The following is a 21,216-nucleotide window of genomic DNA, read 5'->3' on the forward strand; positions in this document are numbered from 1 at the left end:
AAGCAGTTAAAGGTCATCAGGCCCTTCCATCAATTATAAAGCATTAGGGTCACTGCAGCTGCAGCGGCATCCATTATGAAATAGGTATGGTGACACAGGAGTTAAAATGATTACTAGAGGAACCAGAGAAATGCAGATGAATACAGTACAATACGAACTGAACAATTTTTGTTCACACTGGATCAAAGTAGTATAAGCAACCAATTAAAAGGGTAGAAGCTAGCTGGGCACAGTCACGCTTGTAATCCCAGCACTTTGGGAGGCCGAGGTGGGCAGATCACCTGAGATCAGGAGTTTGAGACCAGCCTAGCCAACATGGTGAAACTCCATCTCTACTGAAAATATAAAAATTAGCTACGTGTGGTGGTGTGCACCTGCAATTCCAGCTACTCGGGAGGCTAAGGCACAAGAATCGCTTGAACCTAGGCAGCAGAGGTTGCAGTGAGCCAAGATCACATCACTGCACTCCAGTCTGGGTGATGGAGGGAGACTCTGTCTCAAAAAAAAAAAAAAAAAAAAGGAAAAAAAGGGCAGAAGCTGAGAGACTTTCTTTTTGATCCATAAAACAGCAAATTTGCAGAGGATTACTTGGTGGGCTAGAAAGAACTAAGTCATGTTACATAACCTCTATAGTTTATGGTTATGGAAGGCCATTTTTTTATTTTGAGATAAAAGACCACAAATTACAAACTAGAACTAAATTAGAATTTTAAACACAATTATCTTTATATCCACAACATCATGGATATTTAAATAGCTACAAGTGTGCACCTCATAGTCATAAATGTGCACAATATCAGTATTTGATGTATCCCTTTTTAAAGTTCTTATTCTCTGTACAGGTCCTTAAATAGGCTACGTGGTTATTTAGAAGAATGCCAGAGAAGACACTGTTTCAGGTCCTTTCACTTTGATAACAAGCAAATTTAGCACAGAAAACACCAATTACTCTAGAAAGGCTCGTTTAGTCTTAAAAGTAAGAAGATTACCTAAAGGTGCATGCATATTTATAGTCCCCACAAAATTATGTGAACTACCATGTCTTCTCTTCAGGCATGAGCAAGAAGATGTAATAGTTTATCATCTGTCTTAACATTTAGGTCCTTCTTACCTTGTTTCTCTGAAACACAAAAGTAAAAAGACCACTAGGGTGGTTCTTTAATGTGTTCATATTTTATAATTTAGAGAATAGGAATACTGGTAGAATAGGCCTTCAGTAGTCCTCCAGTTGCAATGCTTAACCTGTAGAGCACATCTCCTCACTAGGGGCTTTTCCAAACACTTCCTGAGTTTCTAATAAATACAAGCCAAGGGCAGCAAGCCTAACTTCTCCTGGTCGATAATCACCACCACAGTGAGCTCCTACAGAGAGGAATGTGGCCTCTCCCTCAGTGTGTTGGAAAAAAGATTTGAGAACAAGTGTATACTCACCATTTTGGCAGTTTTGGTTGGTGAAGGAGGACCTTAAAAAATAAAATGAGGCAAATTTTAAAACCAGAGGATGCATTCCCAGATCACAAATACTGCTATTGTTGATGATAAAACTAGCTTCGACTTTTAGTAGGCTAGTAAATTCTATCTGTGCCTAACATCTCCTATGTACCAGGCATTAACATAGATTGTCTCATTTTATTTTTATAGCAATCTGAAGACACAAACATTATGATCATTTTAGAGAGAAGGTAAACTAAGATTCTTCCTTATACCAAAGAATCAGTTAAGTGGCAAGGCAGGAAACTAACATCAAACCTGTGTGACATCAAACTTCTGTGCCTTTCTTTGTTATATATGCTGAAGCCCTGAATTACTCTCAAGCACTCACAAAGAAATATCTACCTTATTTGGAGCATATTCTATCATCACTTAGACAAGAAACTCATATGAATCAAAAAAATTAGAATAAGAAAAACTCCCCAAAGAAGTAGAAGGGCTCATTTGCCTCAAAAGTGAAAACTAAAATCCAGAGAGATAAAAGAGTAAGTTTTATTCTTTAAAATACTAGTCACTCATAAGTATGAATTTAAGAAAGCCTATTAAAGTTAAACTTTGTGATTAGTCCTTGGAACTGCATTTGTAAATGTCTGAGAGCAGTTCATGTCAGCTGATGACCTTGGAAAATAAAAATTATATTTCTCTCACATAAGCACTGTGTGGTTTAATTAACATTTACAGGCAGATACTAGAGCTTAACATAAAAGCTTTATGAGCACAAGCCATCATGATTGCCTCTGCAGAACAGATTAACACACCATTCAACATTTTACTTATCCACAGAGATGCTAGCTCTTTCAGAACGTCTTTGGTGCATTACAGAGGTCCAGATGAAGCACCATTGGTTGAAAGAGTCAATTTCTATTACTGTCATCAACAGAGAAATGAAATTAAGAGGATATATTTCATTTGAAGTAGCACAATGCTGTCTGTGACTCTCTCTGATCATTAAAGCCATGAATCAGATTTTCAAAAGAATACAGAGGGAAATACATCCATGATGGACATGAATGAAACCACTAATAACTTTTTAAAAAACTGCTGAAAAAGATATTACTTATGGAAACAATCAGACAGAACCTTAAGGAAAATGTGCACTGATTACTATTTAAGACTGCAGGGAAAAGATACTCTAAACTGTAAGGAAGGACAATCAATAGATGTAAATGCTTTAACACTGAAACTTTTTCTATGTTGTGCTATTACTTACCTCCTCTTAAGATAAGCAATGGTACATCGGCACCTACTGGAAACTGCTTTAGCACCTCTACCACTTGGAGATGTGTTAAATTCTGCACATTTTGATGGTAAATTTCCTTAATTATATCTCCTTTCTGAAGGCCTTGACACCACTGGCTATCCAATATCATTTTTACCTTCTGTCCAGTAGGGCTGTCAGCAATTGCAAACCCAAACCCTTTAGGGCCCTTAATCAAAGGGATAGTCACTAGTTCAGGCTGGGAGCTGCCTGACGATGCCATGGATGCTCTCTGTTCACTTGTTTCTGATGGTCCATTGAGACCATCACCAGTCAAAGTGTGTCCCGATTTTCCATTCTGCTCCAGAACCATTGCTCCTGGCTTAAAATCCTGAGGATTCATGCAAGTCTCTCCCTTTGTTAGTGACTGTCCATTGATGACAGGGGTAGCAGCAACAATATCCACAACAGGATCTTCACTGTCATCAGGAAGTGGATAACCACGACATAAAGTGAGGTTTACATACTGATTGACAGGTACCAATTGAAACATCTGGACAACATCTGCATGAGTGTGACCGAGGACACAGTTGCCATTGATGTCTACAATAACATCACCTGGTAAAACATAATCATGTAAAAAATATTAAAATCAACAAATAAGTTATTTTTTTTTTGCCAGAGGAGCAAAAATAACTACTATTTAGCAACTAAATTTGAAACATCTTACGGTTAACTGTTGAAAAGACAGACTTCTAATACAGACATTATCCCTTTTGTAATTCCTCTCTAAAACGTATGTATAAGTATCTAAAATCCTACTTATTTTAGTAGCAAATAATTTTGACTTCAAACTCAAGTGAATCATTAAAAAAACCCTGATAAATTATATTATCATTGTTAGTATACCCTCTGAGTCATATCTGAGTGACCATGCAAAGCTAGACACATTGTAGTAGGTATTTAGTACACAGAAGAGGAGCAAGTAACTCCACTACTTGTACAGTCTATCTTTATCCTATTTTTTGAATAAACTAATTTTATTTATATATGTGTATTTATATGTGTATCTGTGCATATATACATACACTGACAAGGATGCTGTCCTTAACTAAACTCTAGATGGGCTCCTCTGAGCTCTGTTTTCACTAGGCCTCAACCTTGGCATGTCCTTCAGAGCCCAGTTTTAGCAAGAATCCTGCTAAGCTGGTTTAGCCAAAATCACCCACTCTTGATATATTATCTGTGTCCTCATTCCCCACCATCTTCCAGGTGATTATCTGATCACCTTAGCCTGCATTCAGCAAGAATCCTGTCAAGTCCCTATAGCCAGAAATCCTCCTTCACACCTGATACCTTTTTTTTTTCTTTTTTTTTTTAAATTTTACCTTAAGTTCCAGGATATAAGTACAGAATGTGTAAGTTTGTTACACAGGTATACGTGTGCCATAGTGGTTTGCTGCACCTATCAACCTGTCATCTAGGTTTTAAGCCCCACATGCATTAGCTATTTGTCCTAATGCTTTCCCTCCCATTGACCACCCAACCCCTGACTGGCCCTGGTGTTTGTTGTTCTCCTCCCTGTGTCCATGTGTTTTCATTGTTCAACTCCCACTTATGAGTGAGAACATGCAGTGTTGAGTTTTGCTCCTGTGCTAATTTGCTGAGGATGATGGCTTCCAGCTTCTTCCATGTCCCTGCAAAGGACATGATCTCATTTCTTTTTATGGCTGCATTGTATTCCATGGCATATATGTACCACATTTTCCTTATACAGTCTATCATTGATGGGCATTTGGTTGGTTCCTGTCTTTGCTATTGTTAATAGTGCTGCAATAAACATACGTGTACATGCATAGTAGAATGATTTATGGTAGAATTATTTTATAGTAGAATGATTTCTATTCCTTTGGGTATATACCCAGTAATGGGATTGCTGGGTCAAATGGTACTTCTAGTTCTAGATCCTTGAGGAATTGCCACACCGTCTTCCACATTTGTTGAACTAATTTATACTCCCACCAACAGTGTAAAAGTGTCCCTGTTTCTCCACAGCCATGCCAGTATTTATTGCTTCTTGACTTTTTCATAATTGCCATTCTGACTACTATGAGGTGATATCTCACTGTGGTTTCTATCTGCATTTCTCTAATGATCAGTCATATTGAGCTTTTTTTCATGTTTGTTGGCCGCATAAACGTCTCTTTTGAGAAGTGTCTGTTCATAAACTTTGTCCACTTTTTGATGGGGTCAAACAGTCTATCTTTAAATACCACCTTATCTATTGAGTTTAAGAAGCTATTGGCTGGATGTAGTGGCTCATGCCTATAATCCCAGCACTTTGGGAGGCTGAGGAGGGTGGATTACCTGAGGTCTGGAGTTCGAGACCAGCCTGGCTAACATGGCGAAATCCCATCTCTACCTAAAATATTAAAAAACTAGGCTGGGTGTGGTGGCTCACACCTGTAATCCCTGTACTTTGGGAGGCTGAGGCTGGTGGATCACCTGAGGCCAGGAGTTCGAGATTAGCCTGGCCAACATGATGAAACCCCATCTCTACTAAAAATATAAAAAATTAGCTGAGTGTGGTGGTGCGCACCTGTAATCCCAGCTACTCAGGAGGCTGAGGCAGGAGAATCGCCTAAACCCATGAGACAGGGGGTTGCAGTTAGCCAAGATTGAGCCACTGCACTCCAGCCTGGGCAACAAGAGCAAAACTCTGTCTCAAAAAAAAAAAAAAAAAAAAATTAGCCAGGCGTGGTGGCGTGTGCCTGTAATCACAGCTACTTGGGTGGCTGAGGCAGGTGAATCGCTTAAACCCAATAGGTGGAGGTTGCAGGGAGCTGAGATTGTGCCATTGCACTCAAAACTGGGCAACAAGAGTGAGACTCTGTCTCAAAACAAAAACAAAAACAACCCACAAAAGCCACTGATTACAATGTACTTTAAAACTTCATTCTAGTTTGAGAAATACTGAGCTGAAGATCAGAATGATATTAATTTATGAATATATTTTCTTGTAATATCCTTCTTTTTGCAGAGATTTTGAATTTGATTTATAAATCAGATTTCAAAAGGCAAAACAAATAAAAAATTCAACAGAGGCAAATAATGCATTATTGAAGACATTGAGAAGTCAGCTTAATAAATCCCTATAAAAACTGGTTTTGCTTTTCTGATTTTACATTAGTATGACTGTTTTGGTTGCAGAATCATTACCACTTGATGGTCATCAATTGGGTAGTTTTTAATACAGCCCTGACTTAAAATTTGGCCCCTGTTGTCTCATCTATTTGCTTTTATTTGAATATGATTATTTAAAAGGTTATTGCCAAATAAGGGTGCTTTAATTTGTTCTGATGGCTTTTAAAAAAACTCAGGGCCAGGCGCGGTGGCTCAAGCCTGTAATCCCAGCACTTTGGGAGGCCGGGGCGGGTGGATCACGAGGTCAAGAGATCGAGACCATCCTGGTCAACATGGTGAAACCCCGTCTCTACTAAAAATACAAAACATTAGCTGGGCATGGTGGCGCGTGCCTGTAATCCCAGCTACTCAGGAGGCTGAGGCAGGAGAATTGCCTGAACCCAGGAGGTGGAGGTTGTGGTGAGCCGAGATCGCGCCATTGCACTCCAGCCTGGGTAACAAGAGAGAAACTCCGTCTCATAAAAAATAAATAAATAAAAATAAATAAATAAATAAAAATAAAAAAACTCAAACTGGTGTTAAAGCTCCCAGAATTTTCATGGAAATACTGTATTGCCATGCAAATTAGATAAGCATTTTAGACAAATATTAAGCCATATTTTGAAATCCTGACAGCATACACAATAGCTAAGACGTGTTTCATGGACAAAATGTTGAAAAGGTCAAAACTGAAAACAAAAGAACCTTACTATTAATTTTAATCTCTAAAGTTTGTTAACTTTATAAAGTAATAAAGTAGAATAAAAATACTTTCCTTTACAGGTATAACTTTTGATTATTTTATGTTTTCTTGTTTTAAGTTTTTGTTACCTCAGTGGGTAAGCATAATACGAGAGATAAAAAAAATACTATGACAATTCAAACAACCGAATGTTGGTCCATATTTACATGGCATGTGAAATAACAGGATTAGAAAAGTTTAGCAAACACTGCAAGAAGCAACCTCAGTATAATGCTAAAATCTTTCTGGAAAACAATAATTAAACTTCCCCCACAATCAGAAACTAGTCTTGAACCTCTTCCAAGCTCATGAGCCACAGACACTGCCAGCCATATTAAAATATCCAGCAATCACCAAGTAAAGGCTTTAGGAAACTATAGAAAAGACACGTTTACACAACTTTGTAAAAATGGTAATGTTTATGTCTATAATTCTTAACACAGAAGTTCAATTTAATAACCAGTAAGATTAAGGAAGTAAACAAACTTGGGAAAAACTATAAGATTTAACAATTTGATACCATAATAAACACCACAATGGACCATTTTTCAAAATAAGATTATAGGTAAATAATAGCTGCATAGTATCCTTTATAATTCAACAAAATCAAACAAATAGTTTTCTGAGATGATTAATAAATCTTTAGTTTTATACAGCAAAAGGATTATCTCAAAATTACATAAAATATTTCAAAATATTAATAAATTTAATGTTTTCTCCAATAGTTTTTACTTTTTTGTAAAATGGCCAACCATCAAAGATAATATGCATTTAGTTTAGAGGATAGATGGTTGCAGAGGCAGAGGAAGCTGGCAGATAGAAGTCCACACTACTCATCTCCCTGTCTCCACAGAAACACCAAATTTTAACAATTAACTACACACAAAAAGTACCATTACAAGAGACAAAGAACAAGTGAGCAAACACAGTGCCTGGTTTGCACTTCATATCACTGAAAGAGACACTGAAGAGGTTAGCAAAGACAGTTTGGAATTGCCAGTGCTATCCCTCCCCCATCCTCCCTGCAGTGAGGTGAGAATCTGTACACTTGGGAGAGGGTGAGCACAGTGACTATGAGGACTTGCATTGAACTCAGTGCTGCCCTGTCACAGTGGTAAGCAGAACCAGGCTGTACTCAGCTGACACATGCCAACAATGGGAGCATTTAGGCCAGCCCTAGCCAGAGGGGAATTGTCCATCCCAGTGTTAGAGACTCAGTTCCAGCAAGCCTCACCACTGTGGGCTGGAGTGCTCTGGGGCCCTGAGTGAACATGAGGGGCAGTCTGGGCCACAAGGACTGCAATTCCTAGGCAAGTCCTAGTACTGAGCTGGGATCAGAGCCACCGGGCTGCAACCTATGAGACACCAGCCAGGGCAGCAAAGGGAGTGCTTATGCCACCTCTCCCTAACCTCCCAGCAGTAGCCACCTGGTATACAGAAATCTGTTCTTGGGAGAGGGACAGTACAGTGGCTGAAGGAATTTTCACTGAACTCAGTGCTGCCCTGTCACAGCAGAGACCTGGCAGGTTTCATCACCTGCCTACTCAAGAACCCCTAAGCCCTGAATAAACAACAGCAATAGCTGGGTAATAAATATACCATGGGCACTGGGCTCTGAGATATGCTGGCTTCAGGTGTGACCCAGCACATTCCCTGCTGTGGTGACTACGGTGAAAGACTGCTACTTGAGAAAAGGAGGGGGAAAGGTAAAGGTGACTCTGTCTTGCACCTTAGGTACCAGGTCAGCCACAGTAGGTAGAGCAAAGCAAGAAGCAGGTTCTCAGAGTCCCTGGATCTAGGCCTTCAGCTCTTGGTCAGCATTTCTGGACATGGTCTGGATCAGAGGAGAGCCCACTGCCCTGAAGAGTGAGTCTCAGGCCTGGCAGCACTCATCACAAGCTGCCTAAAGAGCACTTGCGCTTTAGGTGAACATTAGCAGTGGCCTGGCAACACTCCCACACCCCCACACGGGCCAGTGGTGGTAGCCTCAGGGTGAGGTTCACAGCCTGTGGAAAGTGAAGAACAGGGAGAATTCTGTATTGTGGACTGAATGCCAGCTTAGCCACAGTTGAATAGAATACCAGGTAAATCTGTAAGGTTTCTGACTTCAATCCCTGGATCCCAGACAGTATCTCTGAACCCACCCCGGGTTTGGGGGAAATCATCATCCTGAAGAGAGGAACAAACCTGGCTGGCTTTGTCACCTGCTCATCATAGGGCCCTGGGGCCTGGAGGGAATTTAGGTGGCAGCCAGGTAGTGGTTTCAGCAGGCTGTGGGCAAGATCCAGTGCTGTGCTGGTTTCATGTCTCACCCAGTGCAGTCCCAGTGGTGGTAGCCACAGGGATGTTTATGTCCCCCAAACCCCAGTTCCAGGAGGCTCAGCACAGAGAGACAGAGAGAGAGAGAGACAGAGAGAAAGAGAGACAGAGAGAGAGACCACTGACTTTGTTTGTTTAGAAGAATATAATATAAGGGAAAAGAACAAAAGTCTGCCTGTTAATCCAGATAATTCTTCTGGATCGTATCCAAGAATACCAAGGTGGTACCTATATGAGTCTGCAAGAATCACAGTGTTATTGGGTTTGGGACCCAAGTCCCTTCAAATGCCTGGAAGTCCTTTCCAACAAGGATGGGCACAAACAAGCCCAGCCTCCAAAGACTACAATAAATGCCTAACTCTTCAATGCCCAGACACCAACAAACATCTACAAGGACAGAGACCATCCAGGAAAACATGACCTCACAAAATGAACTACATAAGGTACCAGGGACCAATCCTGGAGAAACATAGATATGTGACCTTTCAGAAAGAAAATTCAAAATAGTTGTTTTGAGGGCAAAAAAAAAAAAAAAGAAAAAGAAAAAATCAAGGTAACAGAGAGAAGAAATTCAGATTCCTGTCACATAAATTTAACAGAGACTGAAATAATTAAAAAGAATCAAACAGAAATCAAGAGTTGAAAAACACAACTGACATACTAAACAATGCATCAGTCTCTTAACAGCAGTATCAATCAAGCAGAAGAAAAAATTAGTGAGCTTGAAGACAGCCTATTTGAAAATACAGTCAGAGGAGGTTAAAAAAAAGCATTAAAAACAATAAAGCACACCTACAGTATCTGGAAAATAGCCTCAAAACGGCAATTCTAAGAGTTATTGGTCCAAAAGAGGAGGTACAGAAAAGGATGAGGTAAAAAGTTTATTCAAAGGGATAATATCAGAGAACTTCCCAAACCCAGAGACAGATACCAATATTCAAGCACATGAAGGTTACAGAGAACCAAGCAGATTTAACCCAAAGAAGACTACTTCAAGGCATTTAAAAATCAAACTCCCAAAGGTGAAAGATAAAGAAAGGATCCTAAAAGCAGCAAGAGAAAACAAATAAATAACATACAAAGGAGCGCCAATATGTCTAACAGCAGACTTTTCAGTGGAAAGCTTACAGGCCAGGACAGAGTGGCGCGACATATTTAAAGTGCTGAAGGAAAAACCTTTTACCCTAGAATAGTATATCTGGCTAAAATATCCTTTAAGGATGAAGGAGAAATTAAGACCTTCCAGACAACAAAAGCTAAGGGATTTCATGAATACTAGATCTGTCCTACAAGATCTATGTTGTGGTTATTACTTATTACATGCCTGTATCAAAGTATAATAGCTCATGTATCTCATAAATATATATACCTACTTTGTACACACACAACATTTTTAAAATTAGAGGGTAAGCTATTTTAATCCTGAAATCTCTCTCTTTAGTTTTATAATTTAATTCTTTCTCTCTCTTTATGTATATAATATCTCTCCACTATAATTTTTGTTACAGTATCACTACTTTTCAAATAATTATAAAAAAATTTGTTACCTGGTGCAATTTTCCCATCCTGAGCTGCGGGACCATCTTTCAGCACATTTTTCACTTGTAGGAACTCATCAGGTCTATCTCCGCCAATAATGGTAAAACCAAATCCCATTGTGCTTTTTTTCAGTGATGCTCGAACAAGGACACCTTTAAGTTGGGATGGATCTCTTGTGAAGTGTGATTTTTCCATATCTGTGTCAAAATGAGAAGAGGGTTTGAGAACAAAAATAATTAAAATGAATATAGCACTCAAAGTCAATCTTTTATGTGACTTTTTAATGTTATTCTCAAGTAAAAGCAGCTACTTTATCTCTTCCTCATTGCCTTGTCTGCACTTACTTTCAACTAGGAGTCCATTATATGAAATCAAAATGATACAACCTTTAGTATTCAGTTCCTGAAAGTTTGAATACTATTCAACTGTACTATAAAACTCAGTAGATGCTTAACAAATGAATTCAAATGAATAAGCATCTACTGAGTTTTATATGCAAAGTACTATGCCAGAAAGATGAAATCAAATGTCACAAACTTATGAGAGAGAGTATATTGAGAATTTTCATAATTCGCAGCTCGGGCTTTCTGCAGTCCTTAATTTATAACTGATAAAAGGAGTGAATCTTTGTACTATCAGTAAATAGCTTCATATTTCTATCCCTTTCACTCATGTTTAGTGGATAATTTAGGAAGAGAAGTACACAGTTCTTTTAAAAGCCCCATTTTTAAGGGTTAGATGATCCGAGTGATTCACATATGCAAATAACAGCTTCCTTCTAGAACCTCTTCTCTCTCCTCCTCTACCATGGCTGCCATTAGGGAAGTGACAAAAACTGAGAGAATCAAATTGTGCAGATTTATAATTTACAAAGTATTAAATTAACTGTGAAAAATGATTTTAGGTGTTCTGCCATAATCTATTTTTAACAAATTTATTGAGATACAATTCACATATCACAAATTCCAGCCATTTCAAGTGTACAATTCAATGTCATGCAACTATTTGGCATAATCTAATTTTAGAACATTTTCTTCTCTCCTCAAAGGAAATCCCCATGACCATTAGCAATCACTAGCCAATTTCTCCCCAACCTATGTCCATATCCTAGCCTTAGGAAACCACAAATCTACTATCCATGTATAGGCTTGCCCAATATAGCCATTTCATATAAACAGAATCATACAGTATGTGGGGTTTTGAATGATTTCTTTCAATTGACAGTGTTTTTGAGGTTCATCTCTACTGTAACATATACTTCATTGCTTTTATTATTAGTATGTAATAAATATTAAATATGTACTTACTAACTAAATAAATATAAAATATTTTTATATTATTGTCAAATAACATCTCAGTGTATGGATAAACATCGCATTTCATTTATCCATTCATTAGTTGATGGACATTTGGGGACATTTCCACTTTTTGGCTATTATGAATAATGTTGATATAAACACATACAAGTTTGTGTGTGGACATATTTTCATTCATCTTGGGTATACACTGTGAGTGGAATTCCAGCAGTTACTATAAATACATGGTAATTATGTTTAACATTTTGATGAACTTCCAAACTTTTCTTTCTTTTTGAGACGGAGTTTCACTCATGTTACCCAGGGTGGAGTGCAATGGCGCGATTTCGGCTCACAGCAACCTCCGCCTCCTGGGTTCAGGCAATTCTCCTGCCTCAGCCTCCTGAGTAGCTGGGATTACAGGCACGCACCACCATGCCCAGCTAATTTTTTGTATTTTTAGTAGAGACGGGGTTTCACCATGTTGACCAGGATGGTCTCGATCTCTTGACCTTGTGATCCACCCGCCTCGGCCTCCCAAAGTGCTGGGATTACAGGCTTGAGCCACCGCGCCCGGCCGAACTTCCAAACTTTTCTAAAGCATCCATGCCATTTTACATTTCCATAGGCAACATAGGAGGGCCTCAATTTCTCCACATCCTTGCCAACAGTTGTATGGTCTGTCCTTTTGGTTGTACTCATTCTTGTGGACATGGAGTGGTATCTCACTGTGGTTTTGTTGTACATTTCCCTATTAACTTGAATTAATAATGGTAGCTTATTTCATACCTAGCACTAGTATCATGTCCAGAGTTACTTATGTGTATCTGATGCTGCCCCTCTTAGCAGGGTGTTCTAAGAGGTATGTATTAAAGCTTATCGTCGGAAAAAAGAGCAATTCTTGGCGCTGCTCTATATGGTTATGCAGATTCTGCTATATGTAGTTTCCTGAAGAGGTAGGCCTGCCCTGGCAATAGTGACAATGGCAAGTTTGGGGTGGAAAGTAGGAGCAAACTTATTTGATATGTTATGCCCAGATTTGCCTTTATTTGCAAAAATCACTTGATACAAACAAGAGAAAAATCCAGCTATTTTGAGCTTCTCAAAGTAGAGAAGTGGACTCCAGACAGCAGTGCAATGATCATAGTAAATGCCATTTTGTGAGGCCAGAAGATGGCCAGTCACCCTACTTATGGTGACACCTCTGTGCATTGCTGAGCTCTTGTTGAGCTTCTGACATTCAAAGTAGCAACCAAGGGGGACGATCCAAGATGGCCGTTTAGGAACAGCTCAGGATTGCAGCTCCCAGTGAAAGCGCAGAGGGTGAGTGGACGCCGCATTTTTATTGCCCACAGACTAGGAAATTCCCGGGCAGAGGAGCTCCACAGGTCGCCAGCGCGGCTGTTTCGGCCAGCGCGGCTGTGCCGGCCAGCGCCACTGCTTTGCCCCGCACGGCTGCTTTGTCGGCGCCCCAGAGCAGCGGTTCTCCGTACAAAATACACCGGTCCGGGTGCCCTTTCGGCTGGCGATTGGAGCCACGGGAAGTTGCCCAATCGCCGGTTCAAAAACGGGACTGAGCAGAGAACCAGGACAGTAGACTCCAGGGCAAAAAAAAAAAAAAAAAAAAAAAGCGCCACAAACCTCAGTGCCGCTGTTTAAGCCAGCGCAGTGAGTGGCCACAGGGGAAAACAAACAGACCCCGAAGCCTCCTCAACAGGCAACTGGAACACCAACTTAAAAAAGGCTCTGAGGCAGGGAGCCAGGCGATCAGGCTCGCTGGTCCCACCCCCACAAAAGAACAGCAACCAGAAACTCTGGATTGAGAGGTTCACAGCAAGAGCAGCTGAACCCGGGACAGTCCAGCTCTGTGAGGGAGGGGCGTCCGCCATTACCAAGGCAGCCCGCCGTTGCTGAGGCAGCCCGCCGTTGCCAAGACAACCCGCCACAGCAAAGAGACTCCGCCTCAAGAGAGGCGGGCCACCATCACCAAAGCAGTTCTAACTACACCCATATAAACAGGACTGCAGGGAAGTTCACTGGGCAGCGGGGCGGAGCCCACAGCAGCTCAGCAAAGCTGCTATAGGCCGACAGTGACTAGGCTGCCTCCTTGCTGGGCTGGGCAGGTCTGAAGGAGAAAAAAAAAAAAAAGAAGGTGGCAGCATAACGGAAACTCATAAATAAAGCCCTAAATCCCTGGGACAGAGCACCTGGGAACAAAAAGCAGTTTATGGGTTCTGCTGCAGAAGACCTAAAAGTACCTGCCCAGCAGCTCTGAATGAACAACAACAGAGCTCACAGCTCACCATTTGAGCTCCTATAAAGAAGAGACCGTCTCCTCAAGCAGCTCCCTGACCCCTATATATCCAAAAAGACACCTCATAAAAGAGCGATCAGATTGACACTAGGCGGGTATCCTTCTGGGACAAAGATAGCAGAAGAAGAAAACTGGTAACAACCCTTACTGTTCAGCAGCTGCTGCAGGTGAACCCCAGGCAAGCAGGGCCTGGAGTGAACCTCAGCAGACCTACAGCAGAGGGGCCAGACTGTCAGAAGGAAAACCAAGAAACAGAAATAACCTCATCATCAACACACAGAATGTCAATCTGAAAGATTTGAGACCCAATCTGAAAGCCAGCAACTACAAAGTCGACAGGTGGATAAATCCTTAAAGATGGGAAGAAACCAGCGCAAAAAGGATGAAAACACCCGAAACCAGAACACCTCTCCTCCTAAAAGGGATCACAACTCCTCACCAGCAAGGGAACAAGGTTGGATGGAGAACGAGTGTGATGAAATGACAGAATCAGACTTCAGAAGGTGGGTAGTAAGAAACTTCTGTGAACTTAAAGAACATGTTCTAACCAAATGCAAAGAAACTAAGAACCTTGAAGAAAGATTTGATGAAATGCTAACGAGAATGGACAAAATAGAAAGGAATATAAGTGAATTGATGGAGCTGAAAAACGCAACACGAGAACTTCGTGAAGCATGCACAAGTATCAACAGCCGAATTGACCAAGCAGAAGAAAGGATATCAGAGGTCGAAGATCAACTCAATGAAATAAAACGGGAAGGCAAGACTGGAGAAAAAAGGGTAAAAAGGAATGAACAAAGTCTCCAAGAAATGTGGGACTATGTGAAAAGACCTAATCTACGTCTGATAGGCGTACCCGAATGCGACGAAGAGAATGGATCCAAGCTGGAAAATACTCTTCAGGATATTATCCAGGAAAACTTCCCCAACCTAGCAAGGCAGGCAAACATTCAAGTCCAGGGAATACAGAGAACACCACAAAGATATTCGTCAAGAAGAGCAACCCCAAGGCACATAATCGTCAGATTCACCAGGGTCGAAATGAAGGAGAAAATACTAAGGGCAGCCAGAGAGAAAGGTCAGGTTACCCATAAAGGGAACCCCATCAGACTCACAGCAGATCTCTCAGCAGAAACCCTACAAGCCAGAAGAGAGTGGGGGCCAATATTCAACATCCTTAAAGAAAAGAACTTTCAACCCAGAATCTCCTATCCAGCCAAACTAAGCTTCATAAGTGAAGGAAAAATAAAATCCTTTGGGAACATGCAAGTACTCAGAGATTTCGTCACCACCAGGCCAGCTCTACAAGAGCTCCTGAAAGAGGCTCTACACATATAAAGGAACAACAAGTACCAGCTCAACTAAAGGGCAAAACACCCAGCTAGCACCAAAATGGCAGTATCAAATTCACACATAACAATATTAACCCTAAATGTAAATGGACTAAATGCCCCAACCAAAAGACACAGACTGGCAAATTGGATAAAAAGCCAAAACCCATCGGTGTGCTGTATCCAGGAAACCCATCTCACATGCAAGGATACACAAAGGCTCAAAATAAAGGGATGGAGGAAGATTTACCAAGCAAATGGAGAGCAAAAAAAAGCAGGAGTTGCAATTCTCATCTCTGATAAATTAGACTTTAAAGCAACAAAGATCATAAGAGACAAAGAGGGACATTACATAATGGTAAAAGGATCAATGCAACAAGAAGCGCTAACGATCCTAAATATATACGCACCCAATACAGGAGCACCCAGATACATAAGGCAAGTTCTTAATGACTTACAAAGAGACTTAGACTCCCACACAATAATAGTGGGAGACTTTAACACCCCATTGTCAACATTAGACAGATCAACCAGACAGAAAATTAACAAGGATATCCAGGACTTGAACTCAGACCTGGACCAAGCAAACCTAATAGACATTTACAGAAGTCTCCACCCCAAATCCACAGAATATACATTCTTCCCAGCACCACATCACACCTACTCTAAAATTGACCACATAATTGGAAGGAAATCACTCCTCAGCAAATGCAAAAGAACGGAAATTGTAACAGTCTCTCAGACCACAGTGCAATCAAGTTAGAACTCAGAATTCAAAAACTAACCCAGAACCGCACAGCTTCATGGAAACTGAATAACTTGCTCTTGAATGTTGACTGGATAAACAATGAAATGAAGACAGAAATAAAGATGTTCTTCGAAACCAACGAGAATGAAGACACAACATACCAGAATCTCTGGGACACATTTAAAGCAGTCTCGAGAGGAAAATAAATAGCAATAAGTGCCCACATGAGAAGCAAGGAAAGATCAAAAATTGACACCCTATCGTCAAAACTGAAAGAGCTAGAGGAGCAAGATAAAAAAACCTCAAAGTCTAGCAGAAGACAAGAAATAGCTAAGATCAGAGCAGAACTGAAGGAGACAGAGACACAAAAAACCCTTCAAAAAATCAATAAATCCAGGAGCTGGTTTTTTGAAAAGATCAACAAAATAGACCACTAGCCAGATTAATAAAAAAGAAAAGAGAGAATAACCAAATTGATGCAATAAAAAACGATAAAGGGGATATCACCACAGATTCCACAGAAATTCAAACCATCATCAGAGATTATTACAAACAACTCTATGCACACAAACTAATAAACCTGGAAGAAATGGATAAATTCCTGGACACTTGCCTCCTGCCAAGCCTAAACCAGGAAGAAGCCGAAACCCTGAACAGACCCATAACAAGGTCTGAAGTTGAGGCAGCAATTAAGAGCTTACCACCCAAAAAAAGCCCAGGTCCAGATGGGTTCACAGCTGAATTCTACCAGACATACAAAGAGGAGCTGGTACCATTTCTTCTGAAAATATTCCAAATAATCCAAAAAGAGGGAATTCTTCCCAAATCATTTTATGCGACCAACATCATCCTGATTCCAAAACCCGGCAGAGACTCAACAAAAAAAGAAAACTTCAGGCCAATATCCATGATGAACATAGATGCAAAAATCTTCAATAAAATACTGACAAGCCGATTGCAACAGCACATCAAAAAGCTTATCCACCATGATCAAGTAGGCTTCATCCCGGGGATGCAAGGCTGGTTCAACATACGCAAGTCTATAAACGTAATTCGCCATATAAACAGAACCAAAGACAAAAACCACATGATTATCTCAATTGATGCAGAGAAGGCCTTTGACAAAATTCAACAGCCCTTTATGCTAAAACCCCTCAATAAGCTAGGTATCGATGGAACATATCTCAATATAATAAAAGCTATTTATGACAAACCAACAGCCAATATCATAATGAATGGGCAAAAACTGGAAGCATTCCCCTTGAAATGTGGCACCAGACAAGGATGCCCTCTCTCACCACTCCTATTCAATATAGTATTAGAAGTTCTAGCCAGAGCAATCAGGCAAGAAAAAGAAATAAAGGGCATTCAAATAGGAAAGGAGGAAGTCAAATTGTCTCTATTTGCAGACAACATGATTGTATATCTAGAAGACCCCATCATCTCAGCCCAAAATCTCCTGAAACTGATAAGCAAGTTCAGCAAAGTCTCAGGATACAAAATCAGTGTGCAAAAATCACATGCATTCCTATACACCAATAACAGACTTAAAGAGAGCCAAATCAAGAACAAACTTCCAATCACAATTGCCACAAAGAGAATAAAATACCTAGGAATACCACTAACAAGGAATGTAAAGGACCTCTTCAAGGAGAACTACAAGCCACTGCTCAACGAAATAAGAGAGGACACAAACAGATGGAGAAACATTCCATGTTCATGGTTAGGAAGAATCAATATCGTGAAAATGGCCATACTGCCCAAAGTAATTTAAAGATTCAATGCTATCCCCATCAAACTACCAATGACCTTCTTCGCAGAACTGGAAAAAACCACCTTAAACTTCATATGGAACCAAAAGAGAGCCCGCATAGCCAAGTCAATTCTAAGCAAAAAGAACAAAGTGGGGGGCATCACACTACTGGACTTCAAACTATACTACAAGGCTACAGTAATCCAAACAGCATGGTACTGGTACCAAAACAGAGATATAGACCAATGGAACAGAACAGAGGCCTCAGAGGCAACACAACACATCTACAACCATCTGATCTTTGACAAACCTGACAAAAACAAGCAATGCGGAAAGGATTCCCTGTTCAATAAATGGTGTTGGGAAAGCTGGCTAGCCATGTGCAGAAAGCAGAAACTGGACCCCTTCCTGACACCTTACACTAAAATTAACTCCAGATGGATTAAAGACTTAAACATAAGACCTAACACCATAAAAACCCTAGAAGAAAATCTAGGCAAAACCATTCAGGACGTAGGTGTAGGCAAGGACTTCATGACCAAAACACCAAAAGCATTGACAACAAAAGCCAGAATAGACAAATGGGACCTAATCAAACTCCACAGCTTCTGCACGGCAAAAGAAACAATCATTAGAGTGAATCGGCAACCAACAGATTGGGAAAAAATTTTTGCAGTTTACCTATCTGACAAAGGGCTGATATCCAGAATTTACAAAGAACTAAAACAGATTTACAAGAAAAAAAACTAACAAGCCCATTCAAAAGTGGGCAAAGGATATGAACAGACACTTTACAAAAGAAGACGTATGTGAGGCCAACAAACATATGAAAAAATGCTCATCATCACTGGTCGTCAGAGAAATGCAAATCAAAACTACATTGAGATATCATCTCATGCCAGTTAGACTGGCGATCATTAAAAAATCTGGAGACAACAGATGCTGGAGAGGATGTGGAGAAATAGGAACACTTTTCCACTGTTGGTGGGAGTGTAAATTAGTTCAACCATTGTGGAAGACAGTGTGGCGATTCCTCAAGGACCTAGAAATAGAAATTCTATTTGACCCAGCAATCCCATTACTGGGTATATATCCAAAGGATTACAAATCATTTTACTATAAGGACACGTGCACACGAATGTTCATTGCAGCACTGTTTATAATAGCAAAGACCTGGAACCAACCCAAATGCCCATCGACGATAGACTGGATAGGGAAAATGTGGCACATATACACCATGGAATATTATGCAGCCATCAAAAACGATGAGTTTGGGTCCTTTGTAGGGACATGGATGAACCTGGAAACCATCATTCTCAGCAAACTGACAGAAGAGCAGAAGATCAAACACCGCATGTTCTCACTCATAGGCGGGTGTTGAACAATGAGAACACATGGACACAGGGAGGGGAGCACTACACACTGGGGTCAGTTGGGGGGAAATAGGGGAGGGACGGTGCGGGGTGGGAAGCTGGGGAGAGATAGCAAGGGGAGAGATGCCAGACGTAGGTGATGGGGAGGAAGGCAGCAAATCACACTGCCACGTGTGTTCCTATGCAACAATTTTGCATGTTCTTCACATGTACCCCAAAACCTAAAATGCAATAAAATAAATAAATGGGAAAACAAAAACAAAAACAAAAACAAAGTAGCAACCAGTCTTTGAACAAAATATTACTTTAAAAAATTTTTTAATTGACGTGTGCAATACCCATTCGATTAAGACTGTGTCTACTAGTGTTGCCTACCAGACTGCAGATAAGAATATTTCCCTAATGACAGAGTACTCGGACAGGTACTTGATGATAATATGAAATGCAATTTTTTCATTTTTATGCCAAACATTGAGATTCTGGTTAGCTATCCCATCTCCTAATCTCCAGGAATACTAGAATAAGATTGGCTTCTGAGAGGAAAACTTGAAAACTGGCATACAATAGATGACAACCAAGTTGTACAAAAAATAAAGAGGAAGGAAAAGTTGTGGTTCACACCTAATTTTAGAAAGTATTAATAAAACAGCCAAAGTCTTATCAAAATTAAACATGTGTGGTGGCTCACACCAGTAATCCCAGCACTTTGGGAGGTTGTGGCAGGCAAATCACAAGGTCAAGAGATCAAGGCCATCCTGGCCAAAATGCAAAAATTAGTTGGGCATGGTGGCGTGTGCCTGTAGTCCCAGCTACTCGGAAGGCTGAGGCAAGAGAACTGCTTGAAACCGGGAGGTGGAGGTTGCAGTGAGCCAAGATCATGCCACTGCACTTCAGCCTGGTGGCAGAGTGAGACTCCGTCTCAAAAAAAAAAAAATTAAAATAAAATAAAAAATAAACATAGAAAAGTGAAAATCATAAAGGCACAAAGATTCTAAACTTTAAATCCAAGATTTGTGATGTTGAGTGGCCCTGGGTATGTTGTTTAAATCTTGTAAGCCTCAGTTGTCTTGTCTATAAAATGGGAATAATCGTACCTAAAATTGATGGGATTGTTACAGAGATTAAACTATGTAATGCATAGAAAACAGAGGTAGCACTGCTTGACAAATAGTAAGTGTGCAATAAATGTAGATAAGCAAAACTCTTGTCCAAAGAAGTAGGTTCCCTGGCTCACACACTTAAGGGCTTCTGACACTGTGAAAAGGATAACTTGGGATAGATGCATCAGACAATTTTAACTTGATGCCATCAAAGCCTCTGAATGGTGATAATAATATTAATAACCTTGCAGAGCTATTTTGAGACTTAAATGAGATGATTATACAAAGTATCCAATTCTATATTTGACTCAATATCTCAATAGATGGTAGCTGTTATTCCTTAAGAACTAGCATAACTCCAAGAACATCAAGGAAGCCTTTCTTGCCCTTCCACAGTCAGATTTAATTTCTCTCTTTTGTCTACCTGTATTGTTTATGTCTCTATTATCACACTATACTAAAACTATGTTGTAATTCCCTGGCTAAGTTGGGAGCTCCTGAAAGACAGGTGTTAAGTATTTGTTTGCTTGTTTTTCCTTTTTTTTTTTTTTTTTTTTTTTTGTTGAGACAGGGTCTCATTCTGTCACCCAGGCTGGAATGCAGTGGTGTGATCACTGCTCACTGCAGCCTCAACCTCCTGGGCTAAGGTGATCCTCCCACTTCAGCCTCCTGAGTAGCTGTGACTACAGGTGTGTGCCACCACACCAGGCTAGATTTTTGTATTTTTTGTAGAGATGGAGTTTTGCCATTGTTGTCTAGGCTGGTCTCAAACTCTTGGGTTCAAACAATCCATTCGTCTTGGACTCCCAAAAGTGCTGGGATTACAGGTG

At 40.3% G+C, this 21,216-nt stretch overlaps 1 protein-coding gene across 2 annotated transcripts in view; it reads right to left on the bottom strand.

Annotated features, from left to right (window-relative positions):
• The window catches only part of MAGI3 (membrane associated guanylate kinase, WW and PDZ domain containing 3), a 283,654-nt gene that overhangs the window by 39,324 nt on the left and 223,114 nt on the right, over positions 1–21,216 (bottom strand). For both annotated transcript variants that reach the window (XM_032249723.1, XM_032249724.1), the window contains exons 9-11: positions 10,481–10,669; positions 2,702–3,307; positions 1,432–1,463 (exon numbers count right to left, since the gene is read on the bottom strand). In XM_032249723.1, the coding sequence (XP_032105614.1) occupies positions 1,432–1,463; positions 2,702–3,307; positions 10,481–10,669 (827 nt within the window). The remainder of the gene's footprint in view (positions 1–1,431; positions 1,464–2,701; positions 3,308–10,480; positions 10,670–21,216) is intronic.

This window comes from Sapajus apella, unplaced genomic scaffold, assembly GCF_009761245.1.
Source record: "Sapajus apella isolate SASKATOON/1434 unplaced genomic scaffold, GSC_monkey_1.0 scaffold69, whole genome shotgun sequence".
In the NCBI taxonomy this organism is placed as follows: Eukaryota; Metazoa; Chordata; class Mammalia; order Primates; family Cebidae; genus Sapajus; species Sapajus apella.